Source organism: Dipodomys ordii, unplaced genomic scaffold (assembly GCF_000151885.1).
Source record: "Dipodomys ordii isolate 6190 unplaced genomic scaffold, Dord_2.0 Scaffold28, whole genome shotgun sequence".
Classification (NCBI taxonomy): Eukaryota; Metazoa; Chordata; class Mammalia; order Rodentia; family Heteromyidae; genus Dipodomys; species Dipodomys ordii.
The window spans coordinates 13,390,001-13,409,312 of NW_012267244.1; the positions used below are offsets into that span (position 1 = coordinate 13,390,001).

General features: G+C 40.3%; 1 protein-coding gene across 2 annotated transcripts in view; it reads left to right on the forward strand.

Moving 5' to 3' along the window:
- The window catches only part of Mast4 (microtubule associated serine/threonine kinase family member 4), a 355,411-nt gene that overhangs the window by 179,166 nt on the left and 156,933 nt on the right, over positions 1 to 19,312 (forward strand). Inside the window, exon 1 of one of the 2 annotated variants that reach the window (XM_013015897.1) lies at positions 11,116 to 11,385. The exons of the other annotated variant lie outside the window; for it this stretch is intronic. Within the exon in view, the coding sequence (XP_012871351.1) occupies positions 11,294 to 11,385 (92 nt within the window). The 5' untranslated portion in view covers positions 11,116 to 11,293. Of the gene's footprint in view, positions 1 to 11,115; positions 11,386 to 19,312 lie in introns of those variants that run through there. 2 annotated transcript variants of the gene reach the window in all.

Consider the following 19,312-nt stretch of genomic DNA (forward strand, 5'->3'; position numbering starts at 1 on the left):
AGAGAGCCATATTAATCTAGGTAAGAAATAATAGAACCATTACCTCGTGTGGGCAGTGGGGAGGAAACTTGAAACTCTATTGTTCTTTTATCTACACTGAAAACTTTTACTGAGCTTTCCAGTGTTCCAAACTAGTCTACTTTTTCTGTCACTTGTACATAGGATTTGTTCTATCCTCTTCAATTTTCTACTTTCTGGTTCATGTGTGTCATCTCACCTTTTTTTTTTTCTTTTCTTCTTGACATACTGGCATTTTAAAAATAACTTTGTATATAATTCACTTCTAAGGGACTATAATAGAAACAATTCTTAAATCATTCTGATAGCTATCTACCTCTCATCATCCATTGGTACTCGATTGGTTGAACTGAATGGCTGTTGTTATGGTTCTGATAAACTGGAATAATTTATAAAAGGTTTTGGTCATCACAAACTTTTGGTAACATCTGTGCCAATGCACTGGTTGTAAGAATGTGTTCAGGGTTGGAAATGGAGTCTTCACCTCTCTTGTCCTCGTAGTCTACTTAAGAAAAGAGAGTCAAGTCCGGTGCCAGAGCCTCACGCCTATAATCCTAGCTACTCTGGAGGCTGAGATCTGTGGATCAAAGTGCAAAGCCAGCCTGGGCAGGAAAGTCTGTGAAACACTTACCTCCAGAAAACCAGAAGTGGTGCTATGGCAGAGCGCTTGCCTTGAGCTGAAGAGCTGAGGGACAGCTCAGAGGCCCAGAGTTCAAGCACTACGACCGACAAAAAAAAAGGAAAAAGAAAAGAAAAGAGAATCAAATCTGGATTATGTATCCACATGAAAGAGGGCATGTTTGTATGTAATATTATCATTGTAATTGCTAATATAATTATTTTATGTAATTTTACATATTTTATTATTATTGTATTATAAATATAATTGCTATTACATATAGTAACATATTACATATAGTAACATATATTAATACTTTCAAATGAAGAACTTTATTTCTTGCTGCAGTAATATCTTGAAAATATTAGAAGTAAATGCATATGGGTTTCTGAGCAATGAAGGAAGAAACCTCAGGATGTATTGCAGGGAAGCAGGTCTGGAATTCAAAACTGTTCACATAAATGCACAGCCTCACCAGTCTGTGAGCAATAATGCATATATTCTCCCCAAAACAAAGCATTGCCTTGGATTTATCATCCAGGCAGCTTTGAAAATACCTATTTGTCCATTTGCCATAGACAGGTAAGGATTTATGTTTAGAAAAGTAAGATAATTTTCATTTCTATTTTATAAATTTCCTGGGTTAGAAAAGCCTTGTTTAATGTATTTATTTATTTATATTTTTTATTTCTTTTATTTTTTTGTCAGTCGAGGGGCTTGAACTCTGGGCCTCAGAGCTGTCCCTCAGCTCTTCAGCTCAAGGTGAGCACTCTACCACTTGAGCCACAGCACCACTTCTGGTTTTCTAGTGGTTTATTGGAGATAAGAGTCTCATGGACTTTCCTGCCTGGGCTGGCTTGGAACTGTGATCCTCAGATCTCAGCCTCCTGAGTAGCTAGGATTATAGGCGTGAGCCACTGGCGCCCGACAAAAGCCTTTTTTTTAAAAGCATTTTTCGGACTTATTTTCAGAATTATAGAGCCCTTTACATATGTATTTTATCTCATGTCAAAATGTCAAATTTTATAAAAATGTCAGAGTGAAAGTATGTATTCTTTCTTAATTTTATAAACTTTACAAAGTATCCCAAAATTCTCAGGGACTTGAACTTCCAGGTGTGATAACAAGACTATCCAAAGCATAACTTCTGGAACTTGGAATTGGTTTCAAATTAAAAATAGTTTGTCCCAAAATATGAAAGTATACTCCTTTTGTAAAACTACTTAAAATAATTAAAAAATGTAAAAAGTATAAAGAAAAGAATCAATCATAATCCCATAAAAATGTTTACTAAAATTCTTTATTTCCATCATTTAAGGCCAGATATATAATCTCAGGAGCATGCATATATATATATATATATATATATATATATATATATATATATATATATATATATGTATGTATGTATATATGGAAGCTCAGGAGCATTTTCTATTCATTACATTTTTTTGAAAACATTATTGTTTAAGTTTTCCGGCTGCCACAACAAATTATAACATGCTACGTGATTTAAAGCAACATGCATTCATTCTCTTAGAGTTGTAAGCTCAGAGGCCCCAAATCAGTGTCTCTGGGCTAAAATCAATGTGCCCTCAGGACTCAGCTCCTTGAAACACTAAACTGGGATTTATTCTCTACCCTGGCTAGTTGCTAGTGCATTCCTTGCATTCTTTAGCTCTTGGGGGGGAGGAAGAACTCCATCTTCAAAACCAGCAGCATAGCATTTTATTTTAGCTTCATCTTCCCGCCTTTTTCAAATCTCTCTCTATTCTACTTTTCAGAGATTCTTGTGGTTACATTGAAGGCCCATGTGAACAACCTACTATAATCTCTCAATCTCAAAATCTTAATCACATGTGCACAATGTATCATGCCACTTAATAATGTAATTCACAGCTTCTACTGAACAGAATTTAGGAGTCCCTGGAATTAACTGTTCAGCCTACTATAATGGTTTGCTTAAAATAACATGTTAAAATTGTTTCAGGATTTATGAATAATTGCCCTTGTCTTATACCTATTGATCCCCCACCGAATATTTTACTATTACAGGAATTCTGAGATTCATTTCCCTACTCACAAATGTTTTTTGCATATACTTCATTATGTTCTTTAACTTCCAGAATGTGGTGTTATTGTTCAAATATAAATGCATATATCTAAATGTGCTTAAGTATATGTATATGTGTGTGTGCATATCTGTGTTTATATGTGTGTTTTCATTCTTCAAGTCCAAATTGCTTTCTAGACATTGGTAGGGATTGTTTATTTCCCAAGGACCCCAACTATTATCATTTCCTAATATTTTCCAGTTAGGTAAAATTGGTATCTGATTGATATTCTTTGATAGGTAGTCAGAGTGAACACTTCTCATGGTTGACATTCTATTACCTTGTTAATTCATATATCTTTAAAATATTGTGTTGATCTTAAAGGTGATACAACATAATAGATATATACATTAAAACTTGTGCGAAATTTTCATGTTCTCACCAACATAGGACCCTAAGGTGTGACAATTTGAGTAAAAATTATTTTTGTTTGTCCAGTCCTGGGGCTTGAACTCAGGGCCTGAGTGCTATCCCTGAGCTTTTTTGCTCAAGGATACCTCTCTGGCACTTGAACCATAGTACTACTTCTGGCTTTTTTGGTGGGGCTGGCTTTGAACCACGATCCTGAGATCTCAGCCTCTTGAGTAGCAGCACCTGGCTGGAATAAAATTTTGATTGTACAGAAGGGTATGGTTTCTACCTCAATCTATTCCTATGTGGTACTTGGATGGCACCTTCTATCTCTCACTTTAACTGGATAATTTTCCACAACTTTAGTTATCTGACCTGGAAAAATATTCAAGAAAAGATGAACTGATAAATTAACCTTAATCTTATATTACAGAAAGGCCTTGGTGTCAGCTACTAAAGGGCTAAATATAACTACACTGACCCACTTAAACCAAATTGACACTTCTTATAATTGCGTTGTAATTCATGCTCAGGGCCTGTGTGAGAAATGATATACTTTGGCCCTAAGCTTCTGGATCAAGAAGCACCATGTCCTTGAAGATAACTCCCATCTGAGAGTCCAATGCAGTGATTAGTACTTTGGGTTCATTGTGACCATCAAAAACGATTTAGCATTTCCTACAAATAGCAGTGTGCATATACCTAACCATGATCCACGTCTAATTGCATTTGGATAATCTGACATTTAGGAAGCTGAGACAATAAATAGACATTCGTAATTCAGTATCTATAAATAATAGAATGGATCATTGGACTTATGAGGCTCAAATAGAAATAGACTCTCCCCCCGCCCCCCAAAAAAACTTTAAAAAACTTTCACAGTGTCAGTCTTGTCAGTCTTCAAAATACCAGGCATCTAAAAGTTCTCACCCTTTACCCCTCAGTAAGTTCTTTGTCTCCTCCCTGTTCTCCTATGTTCTTCATTTATACCTAATGGGAACATTAAGGACTTAAATATGAAGGAGCTATAGCTGCTGCCCTTAAGAAACTGTTACTCTAAGGGCACTGATCTGCAAACAAATCTACATATTGGTACAGCAACTGAACTCTTCTGTGCAGAATCCATCAGGGACAGAGGCTAGTAGAGACATACATACCCTATCAGTTGGGACTGGCAGGCTCATATCAAGCTTGTTCAGAACCTTGGTTACACAACTCAGTCTTACAGCAACCTAGAGCAAACCTTGGGGGCGAGGGGGGTGGAGGCAGTGTAGTTGTAGAGGTGGGAGGGAAGGGATGGTAGGGGAAAAAAGAAAACAAAGGAGGAGGCAACAATGCTTGATAGGAAATGTACTCATTACCTTGCCCATGTAACTGTAACCCCTCTGTACAGTATTTAAACAATAAAAAAACTTATTTTTTTTAAAAAAAGAGCAAACCTTGCTCCATATGTGTAGCCTTCTTGTGTGTAAGAGAAATAACAATGATCTCCATGTGTGTGACTATATTTCTAACACTGTTGGAGGCCAGTATTCCATGCTCCCTGATGGATCTTTCAGAGAATTGTTTCAGAATGGAGAGACAAGCACACTGATCTGTGGGTCTGCTCTGTACCTGCTTCCTGATAGGAAAACCCCTCTGGCTTTGTATGCCTTGCCATGCCTTTTCTGGCATGCATTTCCTCTCCTTCTCTTTGGAATAGGACTCTGCCGGACTCAATTGTGGGCCTTTTTGTTAGTTCTCCTGCTCCAGTGGCAAGAGAGAGAGTATGGTCATCCTTGCAAGTAGGGAGTGCTTAAATCACACACGCGCGTGTGTATACACACACACACATACGCACACACGTCTCCCCACTCCCCCATCAGCCCATCAGGAACACATTGCACTTTGCTTATCTGTGATGAAGGATCCACTACTTCAAGTGTAAAGCTCTTCAGCTCCCATATCTGTCTAGTCTCTCCTCCTAGATTTTGTGAAGTTGAGAATATATTTTTTTGCTGCTATTTTGAATTTATGCTTCTCCTGGGATCCAGAGAATGCCTGAGGACAAGGCTGCATTCTTTTCTCATGGTAGCTCACCATCAGCCTTTCCTTCCCTGCCCAGGAACCTTACCTTTTATCCCTTCACTGGGTCTGCTCAGCTTACTAGGATAAACGAGTCAGGCCTTTTTGTTTCCTTTGTCCTATCCATTCGGTTTAGAAATCTGAATCTTGCCTTGTGATACTGTTTTCAAGTGTGTTTTATCATATCTCTGGGCTGATGTAAGCCTGTTTATTGTCTGTCTCTTGGTGTTCAGCATTCAAATCTGTTCCTATTTGTTCCTTTCTCTTGTTATTTTCCTCCATATTTTAGCATTGTGAGCACAAACTTGGTTAGTGACATTAGGAGAGTTTTCTTCCCACTGGCTCCTCTTTGCGTCCTACATTCTGAGATTGGCATTCTTTCTGCATTCTGCTCCTTTGTTGCATTTCCATCTTTTAAGTTGTTTTTCCTGAAGGATCATTCAGTGAGGACAGGCAGTGTGTTCTTCTCAAGCTCAGGAGACTATTTAGAAGGTCACCAAAATAGATCTGCACTTGATGTGTGAAAAATCTTGAGAAGTGGTCATTTCTAGATGCCACGAGATGTGGCTAGGAATGTGTCAAAGCTTACACTTGAAGGATCAGGTGGAATGTTTATGAAAACTTACTACCAGCCCCTCCTTTGCTTCCTGTTTTTGCACTGGACATGGATATATGGCCAGAGTGTCCTACCTAGGGAAACTCAGTTTCTTCATGTTGTATAAATTTGAAACTCCAGGCATACTATCTTTCAACACTCTTTTGTGTGAGCATGGGCAGCTGGTAGAAAAGCAGACAAATGTACATCAATAAAAAGGACATGGTGATTTTTTTTTTGTATGTAGGAGGGAAAAGCATGGTGAAGGACCTAACTTTTTCTCACCTTCTCATTTCTTCCTGTGCTAGCATGTCAACATGACACGCTTGTTTTACAATCTCATTTACCTTTCTCAGGAAAACAATGGCCAGTAATCTGATACTGATAAATGAATGAATATGGTGAGCTCACATAGACTTGGGTGTTGTGCAATAAGTAGAAACTCTTACTAAATATCTCTATATTCACCTAGGGCAGCTGTATGGTTAAGAATTTCTAATAATGTCATAGTTTAGTTAGATTAGAAAGTAATTGGAGAAGATTGTCTAAAGTAGTCATCATTTGATGATTGCTGTAGCGTGATTTAAATTTTTTTTATCTTCCCTAATTTCCATAGTTCTAACAAAGCTCCTATGGATGTTAGAATGAGAAAAATAACAATATGTTTACTATAAAAGAAAGAATTTCTAATAATCTCAATTTCCTCTTCGTTCTGGAGTCAGTTTTACTGTGATCGTAGCTAATCTGTGCTTTAGTTCCTACCCATATAATTATTTTGTCTGTAGGAAAATGTCAGTAGATCTGACAGTTTTAATTCTTGTGTTTACTGACTGCTTTTCCTTCTGAATCATAGGTTCCAAAATGAAGTCAAACAGGTTACAAGACAGAGTACACTTTAGTGTCACACGTACTCTTATCTTAAATGAGTTTGGGAATATATCAAGCACTTTCATAATGATAACTATTTCATTTCTGGCTTCTTGGCTCTCAGTTTTAATAAACCCACATCCTGCTGAGTCTTTTAAGTATTAAAAAAACACTAGGAAGTATATGATGGTAAAACATATGTTTTACTCTTCCCTTTGAGAATTTGCTTAAATTTCTCAAAATTCAGAGTTGAAGTAAATCTGACCATTTGATGCTCATGGACCAGGGTATGCATAATTCAATCGAGAGAAGAAATATATGTTGTATGTCATTGATTTATCCATTTCAGTTGCTATCAATCTCACAGGAGAAGCCAAATAAATGGATTTGGAAAAGAAGAAAAATCAAAAGAGTTGAGAAGTCCAAAAGTCATCAAATCTTCAAGCCATTCAGTGCTTGAGTCTCACCTACTGTCTTTCCTTCCACTTGTATCTGCTCAAACATCCAAGGAAGAAATCTGCTCTTATTCTTTTTTTTTTGGGTCCGGTCGTGGGGCCTGAACTCTGTGCCTGGGCGCTGTCCCTCAGCTCTTCAGCTCAAGGCTAGCACTCTACCACTTGAGCCACAGCGCCACTTCCGGCTTTTTTCTTTTTGCTTATGTGGTGGTGAGGAATCGAACCCAGGGCCTCATGCATGCGAGGCAAGCGCTCCCAGCCCCTGTTCTTATTCTTTTATCTTTGGAGTTAACCCCTGTTCTACATCTTCCTTTTAATATTCATGGGCATCTATTGTTCATCTCCTAAATTTTCTCTTTTCTAGTTTCAACAAAAAAATCCTTTAACTGGTAATTTGAATGGTACAGGTTTAAATCCTCTCTTAGGATCTTGATTGCTCTTGCTGGGGGCAGCATATGCTATGTAAAGATGACACTCAATCTAAAAGGGAGTCCAGAAAGATCTTCCTTGTGGTTTGCCTGTGGAATAGGGACATGGGCCTCAAAGTTCCTTGGGTTTGCCTGTGACATTTCTTAGAACCATATTAAGATCTGAGGAATGTTAGCACTACTGTCTTTTCCAGTTGCAGTTAAAAACGAGTCAACAAAAGAAAGTCTTTCAGATTTAACAACCTCCTCATAGGATTGCTGAAAATTCAAGATTCTGTGAGAAAACATCAATTGATCTACTAATACTGATTGTTTCAGTGTATCTTAAGGGAAGTCGTAGCAATCTGGGCCTTAGAAGTAGCCAAGTAACCATTCCAAAAGCATTTTAGAAATACCTACTAAACTAGAAACTGTCAGGTACTGACAACATAGAGATCAATAAAACATGTCTTCAGCCTTAAGGAATCCACAGATGAGTGGGGAAATTAGCAGTAACCTGTCAATTATGATAATATACTGTGATCAGTACCAGGGTAGAGTCCCGTTCAAGGCACTGAGAATAGAGAATGCCTTGTGGGGAGGCTACTCCAGGCTTGTCTCTCTGTGGTATTTTTGTGGCTTTCCTATATTGCCAATAATACAGTTTCCATAATTACTACATACAGTATTGCTGGAGGCTGCACAAAGGACTTACATATCATCTCATTTCACTTAGACTGCCAACCTCATAGAGGTTCTACAGTGGGAGAAAACAAACATAAATGAACTGATTTGCCTAAGTTTACCATATATAATCAGTCCATAATTTAATCCTAATATATAACCTCTCACCTATGAGAGTCTTTAACAATGATTTCCAAGCAGGATGATTTATTTTTTCCTTAAAAAAAAAAAGGACAGGCAAGCACTAGGTGGCTCATACCTGTAATCCTCACTACTCAGGAGGCTGAGATCTGAGGATCGAGGTTCAAAGTCAGCTGGAGCAGGTCCATGAGATTCTTATCTCCAATAAACTACCAGAAAACTGGAAGTAGTGCTGTGGCTCAAGTGGTAGAGTGCTAGCCTTGACCTGAAGAGTTGAGGGACAGCACCCATGCCCAGAGTTCAAGCCCCACAACCAACAACAACAAAAAAAGACATTGGCATTATCTGCAGACATTTTTAATTGTTTCTGATATCTGATGGATAGAAGTCAAGCTCAGTAATGGTGTCAAATATCCTCCAAAGTACAAGAAAGCTCCCTCCAAAATACAAGAAAGCTCCCTCCAAAATTACCCAGGCTAAATAAGCTATTAATAGAGAGAAGCCCTAATAGGACTTTGGGGCTACTTTTTTTTAAGTCACCCCTAGATACTGGTTCTAGGAACCCCCAAATCTATCAAAGTCTACACATGCTCAAGTTTCTTACATAAAATTGTGTTTTTTAAAAAATATATAGCTTGCATAGATCATTTTGTATTTTAAATCAATAGCTAATAAAATGTGAGTGATATAAACTGTTGATATAGTATTTAGGGAATGAGGACAAGAAAGAAAAGTCTGTATAGATTCATTAGTGACTCACTTTTGTTCTCAAATATTTTCAATCTGAGTATGTTTTTTTTTGTAATTGTTTGTTTGTCATGGGACCTGAACTGTGGGTCTGGGTGCTGTCCCTCAGCTCTTCATCTCAAGGCTAGCTCTATACCATTTGAGCCACAGTGTCACTTCTGGCTTTTTTTCTGCTTATGTGGTGCTGAGGAAATGAACTCAGGGCCTCATGCGCGTGAAGCAAGCACTCTACCATTGAGCCACCTTCCCATCCCCTCTGAGTATGTTTGAATTCGTGAATCTGGAAGCAGTGAAAGTATTTGTTTGTTTGTGTACCAGCACTGAGACTTGAACTTTGAGCCCTGTGCTCTTTGCTTGGCTTTTGGCCTAAGGCTAGTACTCTAACATTTGTACCTCTCCTCCACTTCTGGCTGTTTTTGCTGATTAATTGGAGATAAGAGTTTCAAGGATCTGTCTGCCTAGACTGGTTGTGAACCATGGTCCTCCAGCATCCTCAGATCTTAGCCTCTCAGCTAGCTAAGATTGCTGGCAGGAGCCACCAGTGATCAGCTGGTCAGTTTGTTCTGAAAGAAAAGATAATTAATCTAGGGCATAAATGCTGGAGAAAAGCTTTCAGTATCTCAGGAAGTGTGTTTTGTTACTTTGTGTCCCATCCCTAACCTCAAATTCTCAGCTGTAACAGTGGGGAAAATATTATGTCCTTTGTCCCCTGTGCCAGCTGGTAAAAATCTGTGGAAACTATGGAAGAATGTGAGGTTGTGCATAAGAATTATACTCTGACACTCTTAATACTTGGTATGAAAATACTTTTGTGGGCCACAAGCATATTACATCAGATTTAAAGCAGCTAGTTTAATTATTTTTTCTTTACATACTTTTGTACAAGTACTTGTGGTTTGGAGGAGTTATTTAAATACCTTCTTTCAAAATGAACAAGTTTGGCTCATCCTTCCCCTTCATTCTTTCCTTTTCAGACAGATCTAGTCCGTTGGAAGGGAAACTAATTTTATCTAGCACGTGTTCAATCAGTGCCAGACAATATATTTACATGTGATGGTTGACCTTTACCTATCTCTGTCATTCATATCCACGAAACCAAACAAGCGTGCACTACAGTAAATCCATCAAACGGCTGTAAACTCATGAATGTAGTTTTACTGAGGTTTTTCGGTGATGGTGGCTTTGCCTGTGTATGTGTGCTTTTCCTCCACAACAAACAGCGTCATGGTCAAGAGTCACTCACTAGGGACTTCCCTGGGAGGGTTTTAATTGTGCCCTGTCCCGCAGTGAATCACTGATCAGCCTTCAGGTGTGCAGAGCACACACTTGAGCCTGTTCTGGCGTAGCAGCTGGAGTTATTTATTTATTTTGGAGGACGGATCCATTTCAGGCTGAGGATGGGGGAGCAGCGGAGGATGCTCGGTGTCCCACGCCTGCTTCCTGGGCAGCACCCCCACCCGGCTCCCTTGCCCAAGACGCCTCCACTCCAGGTCGGGGTAGCACATAGGGAGCGTCAGACTGGGAAAGTGCCCTGTCTCTCCTTTCCAGCTGGACCCTGGGAGGGTCCACAACGTGTCAGGTTCAAGTGTTCCCATAGGCCAATTTTCTAAAAGTGCTTTTTAAGTTTCCATTCCGCGCCCCCACCCCTTCTAGGAGGGGAGGGCAAGAAGAGCTTTTTCCTATTCAAATTCTTTTCCTTGTATGTAGATACCGAAAGGAAAGGCTACACTGGGCATGTTCGGATGTGAATGGTGTTTTGCTGATAAGCAACAGCCTCCCGGAACTGAAGACTTAAAATAGTCATCCTCCTCCCTCCACCTCCACTCCCCCCTGCAGAGGCTGCAAATGGTATCTGCCAAACAGATGACAAAGTACCTTGGACTGAATCACACAGAGACAGCATTTTGAGCAGAACGCACGGCTAAACTCTTGTAATTACAGTTTATAGCCGGCCAAGGCTCACTAGGAGAGGGCAAACCCAAGAGGAAATAAGTTTCCTGAACCTTTGAGCGATGGCTGTGCATTAATTAAAGGCTAGAATGGGACGGGTAATTCTCAGACATGCTGCAAGTTGTTCTTGAGATCAGAGTTCACATCACGTTTTTCTTTGGAGGGAGCGAGTAGATAATTGGGATTATTATTATTTTTTCTTCTTCTTCTATTTCTTTGATCCTTCTTCTTCGTCTTGGTCTCATGGCCTTGAACCCGCAGTGAATTGAAGAGAGAAAGAAATGGATATGTCTGACCCCAATTTTTGGACTGTGCTCTCAAACTTTACGTTGCCTCACTTGAGGAGTGGAAACAGGCTTCGGCGAACACAAAGGTAAAAAACAAAAAACAAAACCCGCGGTTCCTTTGGTTAGAGAGGGTATGAATGCTTTCTCTGCCCAGAGCTCAGAACCCCCTGGGCAGCTGGGGTTTTGTTATTGGTTAACAATCTGAAAAGTTTATACCTTATTAAATGGGATGGTGGGGAGAGTTATTTCAGGTATTCTGCACTCTGTGAGTCTCTGGGTAATCCTGGTAAATGTGCTCCTGAGTTCCTCTTTGGAAATGTGGGTGATATAAGACTTTTCTTGGGAATAGTGGAGAGAAAAAGGAGAGGGAGAGGAGGAGGCACTTTGTTTCAGTCTGTTCTTTTGATCCAATCGTGTTTATCATTTATCCAGACCTGGGCCTTCTGGTACTCCTGATAGAACCTTTCCAATATTCTTCTCCATAAAGAACTACTTGATCTTTATAAGATGCAGTTGTATGATGCAAAATAACAACAACAACAATAATAATCCATGCTATCCTATTTCCTATGGACTGCTTTTAAAGAGGCAAATCTGTGTTTTAGTCTTTACTGGTTTGCTGTCAGATATTGCTAATGCAGGGCTGGCCTTTTCATTTTGTACTATCTATTTGACAGAACGGGTAGGGGAAACTTTTCAAAGTCACAAAGAACCTCCTGCTTTAGGTTGAAAGGCAGTCGAGCTTAGTTTGTTGACGTTTGGAATGAGAGCATATGATTTTAAGAGGTATTTCTCTTCTCATTTCTGTGGAGAACAGCAAAGTAAGATTGTTGTGGTTTGAGAGGGCTACATCCTCTGAGGTATGTAAATATAGATGCCTTGCTTTTCATCAGAACGCATGAAAGCAACAGTCCAATCAAATAAACAGGATGCCGACTATCAGATTTGGAACTTTGTAATCTCTGTATGCCACTATTCAAAGAATGAAAGAATATGCTTCTTTGAGTTTGGTGACACCTGTAACTATTTGAAGTATAAATGGCAATATGTACCACTTAGAAAAATTTAGTGCATTATTTATTTTTTTCATAATATCTCTTGGATTTTGTAATATGCTCACACACAGTCCTTAGATGTATAAACACTGATCCCATGCTTGTGTGTGTGTGTGAGAGAGAGAGAGACAAAGACAGAGACACAGAGAGAGAAGAAATCTGATAGGGTGTAAAGCCATACTTTTTCATGCAAATTGAACATGATTGACATCACTAAATCCAGATGTCCCTTTTGAGAGATACGGCTCTCCTTTCTCTTCTGATTCTGTGATATATTGCGTTGAGATGATTTACTTTTGGTGAGTTTTATTTTGGTCAGTATTGGTCAGTTTTGTTCAAATTATATCACTCATGTACCAAACCTCCAAAATAACTAGTGAAAGAAAAGGCATGCATCCTGTGTGCCCCTTGTTGTGGTAAATGTGATGGCTTCTCACCTGTTCTGTTTGACATTTCCTAATGGTGTAATCCTGGCTACCATACATCCTCTACTCTTACCTGGGGCCAGTTCTTGAGGAGATAAGGTATCCTGACACTACGTGTCTGAGTCTGAAGAGCAGTTGTAGTCTTTCTTTCCCTTGCCTACCTGTTGGCAGTACTGTATTGCTGATAGTACACTATTGAGAGTCCAGTGCCAGAGGAATTCTCAGTCTGGTCCAGCCCTGGCTGTAGGGCATTATCTGTGCCATCACTCCAATTCAGCAGCTTACATTGGTTCTAAAGTAATGCGGGTTAGGAGAGCTTTCACACCCCAAGCACCAGGCCTCCATCTTTACTTCAGCAAAGCCTACAGGATTTCCCTTCTTTCCTTCTAGTAGTAGAAGTTGTCACAGCCATTGTCTAGGAATTTCTAGAATGCATGGAATTTAGAAATAAATGTTCTAAAGATCATCTCTACCTCTATCCCATCATTGTCCCACTTAATGGCTAGGGATCAGAAGTGTTTCAGATTTCATACTGTTTTCAGAGTTTGGAATATGTGCACATACTCAACTGGCTAAGTATTTCTAATCCCAAAATGCTCCAAAATTGAAAACTTTTTGAGCACATTGTTTTACATTTGGGAGACATTTGGGTTTTGAGTTTTCAGATTAGAATGCTTGGCATGTAGACTTGGAAAGGTGAAGGGCAGGTGCCCCTCTCTGCAGGGTAGTATGTGTGTGTGGCTGTACATCCTGACATTCTATAAGGGTCAATTCTAGCTGTGTTCCTCTTTGAAGTCATGAAGCATACGGTTATATTGTGACTTTTCCTTCTGTACTATTCCTTCACTAACTTCAAACACCTGTATTCTCCAAGTCTCACCCCAGTCCTTACCTGGCTGGTCAGTTTCCCTAGAATTCTATATTTTATAAAGGACATGTTTATTCCCAAGTTGTATTGCCTTTTGCCAGGCTGAGTAAAGTTGTTCCCAGGGTTCAGCTGAGGACATTTTGCCCTTGCCCTCTTTGAGGTCTGTCTTTACCTTTGGAACCTCTCTCTTGCCCAGAACCTATACTTGCTAACTTGCCTGCAAGAAAAGAGGATGAATGATTTCCAGTTTTTACCTTGAATGTCCATTGTAGGAATTGTCAGCATGAAAGTTTTTGGTTTGCTGAACCTCATCTGCCTTTAAGATCCCACATGGCACTATCTTATTACTTTGTTCTGTTATTGAGATGCTCTTCAACTCAAAGTCCTACCTAGCCTATTAGTCCTTGTGTTCTGGGGTTAAGGAATCTATAGATGTTCATTAGGCCTAGATGTTCAGGACTGTAGAGTATTATAAAGATGGCATATTTGGGGAGGAAAGGAATGGTAGGGGAAAAACAAAAGAAGGGGTAAACAATGTCTGATAGGAAATGGACTCATTATCTTGCTCCTATAACTGTAACCCTTCTGTACAGTATCTTTACGATAAAAATATATATTTAAAAAAAGATGGCATATTGTACCCGCTCTTCTTTTTTTTCTGTCGTATGCACAGTGTGAATGCATGCTGGCTTATATCTGCTATTTTGATGTACAGCTCAGATATGCTATTGGAAAATGTTTCCTTTTTGTAACTACCTTTACTTTTCTCTCACCATTCACTTTCTGCTTTTAGGCACAGAGCTCTGGATTTCATAGACTCATCCATTTTTTAAAAAAATTTACACTTAAGTGAAAGTTGCATGTAATAGAAGCTTTGTAGATTCATGGATATTGTATTTTTTGATAATTCCCTAGCAATATTGGCAAGCAGTTGGCCTATATTCATGTCACTGTGTGTATACATGTATGTACACACACATACTTTATTTATTATTTTTATTTAAATCAATACAGCCTTAAATCAGTATGACCCTCATCTATGCCAATGAGCAGTTTGTGACTTAGTTGCTTATTTGGGCCAAATTTCTGAACTTATTTTTCTGAGAACTCCAGATTCTGAGACCCAATATGTAAAGAAAGATTCTTAAATTAACTGCTGTGGCTGGGAGAATATATTGAATTTTCACGTTCACTTTATCCTTCCTTTAAAACATCTGTAGTGTATGATGAGTTTTTCTGTTTGTTTTGTTATGAACATATGAGGATAACAAATAGATTTCTCCCCTGCGTTGGCCCTCTGGGTGTCAGGAAACTTGTATTCACTCTTTTCACGCAATGTCTACTTAAATCCACATTTGTTAAGTCTCTGTTGCACACCTGGGCACTGTGACCCGTCACCGAAAGCCATAGGCTTTCAATGGAACATGGAGATGAATCACAATGCATACTAGGTCAATGGAGAAGTATTTACGAGCTATGTATATGCTGTAGGAGTTGTCCAGGCAAGAGAAGCAGGTTTCAGGTAGCCAAGGAGAGGCACCATGTAGAAAAACCAAATCTCAGAAGGCCTTGAAAGAATGGTTTGTGTTATCAGACAGGACAAGGCTTCCCCACAGGGCAGAGAAACAGTATATTCAAAGGATGATGACAATGCCAGTGGAGTTCAAGGAAGTCTACATAGCTGAGTGTTGCTGGAGCAGAAGGAACCAGAGCATAGCTCAGTGTTGCTGGAGCAGAACATGAAGAGGCCATGCAGGCAGTGCAAAGTGGTTAGGAAAGTTGACCTGGAGCCAGCTCAGAATCTTTACTCTGCTGTTAGGTAAGTTAGCTTCTGTGGACTTTGGTTGTTCCATCTGTGAGCTGGGGATAAGTAAACTACTTACTGGATTGTTGAGAAGATTCAAATGCATTCCTATGTGTAAGTTGATTAATGTGATGACTGGCATATAAAAACTCTGAATAAATTTTAGCTGTTTCATTACAGCTTCCTTTCAACAGGAGATGAGTAGGGGGGTGATGAGGCTGAGAAGGGGAGCTGAGGGCCTTTGCCCTTTCTCCCGTGGAGGAGGGAGCTGCTAGTGGCCCTGGGCAGTTCGAGCCTTGGAGTAGGATGAGACTTCACCGGCAATCAGCAAGTCATTGAAATAGCCCAGCTGAAAGATTTTTATAGGCCTCCACAAAGAATGTGACGAGCTAGAAAAATTAAGGATGTAAAATTGACAGAAGCGGATGACCCATGGACCCTTAAGAACAAAGGAAGATTCTATGATGGCCCTAAGTTTTTGACTTGGGGAACCAGGGAAGTAGAGGAAGCACTTATCTGAATACGCATGGGGGAGTAGAAGAGATGGGAACCTGTACTTTCTCCTTTGTTTTCCAAACACTTTTAAATAAATGTACATGGTTAAGTATCCCCAGGATGCGCTGAGCATCCTGGGAAACTTATTCCTTCATCTAGACCATGCTGGGCAAGGGATACAGAGGCAAACAATGCAGAGTGCTTGGGCCTCACCAGTGAACAAGTATCTAACTAAGTCAATTGCCAAACTGAGATCAATATTCTGACAGATGTGAGCAAGAGCAGAGCAGAGAGTTGCCTTGTGGGTGTAAGGTGAGAGCTGCTTTAATGTGGTCAGGGGAGGAGGTCTTTCCAAAGACCAGTTGCTCATACTTGTAATCCTAGCTACTGGGGAATCTGAGAGCTGAGGAACACCATTTAAAGCCAGCCCAGGCAACAATGTCATGAGGCTCTCATCTACAGTTAATGAGTAAAAAAAAAAAAAAAAGTCAGAACTGGAGCTGAAGCTCAAGAGGTATAGTGCTAGCCGTAAGCTGAAAAACTCAGAGACAGCACCCAGATCCTGAGTTCAAACACCACGGCAGGCATTTCCCCTCTCCCCCACCAAAGTAATATTTAGGGGTAAGACCTTGCTGTGGGAAGTTTGGGGGCAGCTATTTGGCAACATCAAAGACTATGAGGCAGGAAAGAATGTCCCCCAGGCACACGGTTGAATATACAGGTGCAAGCCACTCCTAAAGGCTAGCCCAGAAAGTATATGCATGGCAATCATGATTCAAACCATCAGAGAGGTAAATTAGCTTAATCTGGGAAAGCCTAGGAGGCTCTAGTCAAGGAGTGGGCAGGAACACAGCTGGGTGCAGGAGCAGGGCTTGGTGGGAGGGGAAAGAATCCCCCAAGGAAGAAGGGAGCCTGAAGAACATTGTCCCTGAGAGCCAGGAAAATGTTTAACTCTGCCAAGAGCACTGAATTGAAGGTGGGTGCTGTAACTGGTGTCTGGGAGGGCTTGGGACAATCGCAGCACCAACAGTTGCCCCCAGAGTGATAGGCTCGGGTGGGTGTGTCACAAGCTTGGAGACCAGAATGAAGCCAGGAATTGCATGCAGACAGGGTGGTGACCGCTCTCTCTGAGCAGCTGACTCCAGCAGCCACTCATCAAGAGGCCGTAGTAGCTTCTGTCTATTCATGGCTGGTCTGTCAGCCCTCTTCCTGAATCATAGCCCCTTACTCACCATTGCTCACTCCTTCACTAGCTTTATCATCCAAATTGGCAAAGCCAGTTTTTCCTTTTTACCTCCTCCTCAGCCTGTGAGTTATCTCCTTTCCTTCATGTTTACAGTTGACTTTCTCTGACTTTAAAGCACTGACTCGCAGCTTCCCTACCCCTACCCACCACCTTGAATTTTTCCTGAGCCCTGGCCCTTGGCCTTCCCCTGTAGCCTGTCCCACCACTGACTGAAACCTGGCCTCACGTGGTCTTCTCTCTGTCCCTCCCTGTCTGACCTGTGGGCTCAGCCCTGCCCGGAGTCCCTGAGCTCATTTCCGCCCACTCCTTGCCTTGCCCAGGCCTGTTTCATAACTGCTTCCTTTAATCCTTCTCCTTTCTTCTTGTTCTGCCCTGAAGCCTGCCTGTCACCTATATCCTCTCATCTTCAGTCAGGCTGCGCCCCACGTGGATGATGTTTCTCACTGAGCCGTCCAACCCAGATATGTTCCATTCAGGAAAGAGGAGAAAGCTGAGGCCCCTGAGGCCTGTGTTCTCTCAGTGATTTCTCCGGAGAGCCTAGGCTTTTACACAGGACAAGGAATTTCAGACATCGTGTCCCTGATAAACCTGACCAAATGGAAAGGACACACACAGGACTGAGTACATTTCCAGTGTACTGATCTTAGCCTTCAGTGTACTTGAATATTCAGATCTTCCATGTGGGGGGAGGGTGGCAGAAAAGGGAAGGTAGATGGCAGGAAAGAAATGAGTGAAAAGGGACAGGGTGGAGAGATGTGTGGAAGTACTAAAAGGAGATTTCAAAAGAAGTTCATTGAAGTCAACCATTAGAATGTGAAGAGTATGCTCCATGGCAGGGGAGACGTGAGCAGTTATTGCTGTAATTGTACAGCATTGACCACTGACTGTGTGTGTACACTCAGTGTACGAACATCATTGCCTTTTCTTTACAAGTATATGCTAGTATCAGAAGCTTAGATAATGTCTTTAAATAGGTGAGTCCTAAGACTCATGCTAGAAAGGAAAAGCTGGCAGCTATTAATGTCAAGAAATCACTGAGCCCCTGCTGAGAAATAGCCCATAGATGAGAAAGTATGGATGAAGAGATTCCTCCTTATATTGGTAGAAATGCAAATAGATCATTTCAGGAAGATTAAGACTGGAGGCCCTAGACTCCTCCCCACCCATCATCCATACTCTTCTCTAGGGTGGGTGAACATGCACAAAACTATTGTAATCTGAACCACCTTCACTGTGCGTCTCCTAGTCATTTGAGTATGACATCATGGTAAACTGAATACTGCCTTTGAAAGTTAAATAGTAGAGCCAAGATATTAAAAAGGTCCTGGGGCTACCAGGATCAAAGTAGTATGCACAGGTTGTATGCATACCCATCTATTATAAGCAGTCATTTTCTATCAGTAGACGTTTTGGCTATGTAGTAGCAAATTTATTTATTTATTTGAGGTACATGACACATTTTGTAACTGGAAGATCTCTAAAGAAAAGTTCACATGGTTGTGAAACTTGCAGTTCTGGTACTTTATGCTTTCTTTTGCTCTGTCTGCTTGGAAAATAGGAAAATTCCACCATGAACTTGGTTGTAAATTCTGAAAATGTTGACCTAAAACCTTGTTAATAGAATAAGAGAACCTGAGGGAGTTGTAGCTCTGCTAATGGCTTTTGACCATGCTTGTTAGACAAGGTAATTATACTGATATCAAACTAAACTGTCAAATCGTTTTGTCTTAAAGAAAAAAAAAAACGACCCTACCACAAACTAGGCTTTGATCAGCACTTGCAGGTAAAATAGATTGGTAAGAAAAGAGGCAGTCATTTATTTTTTTTCCCCTTAAGTACCCTATTGCTTTATTAAAATTATAGAACCTTGGGAATTTCTACATCCTCTGACTTGGTGGTCTTCCATTTATCAACACTGATTTTGTTAAGAATTTAGGATTGCATCTCAAATATAATTGTAAGCAAAAGCATATGTGAAATGTTCTAGGCCAGCCATCATTTGTATTCTGAAGTTCTTAAGTAAGTTTTTGACTGTTCAGAGGTAAGATCCAGCGCCCCTTGTTCCTGGAAAGTTTCTTGCCTGACATGCAAGTTTGAATTGTAGAGATACTTTTTGGAAT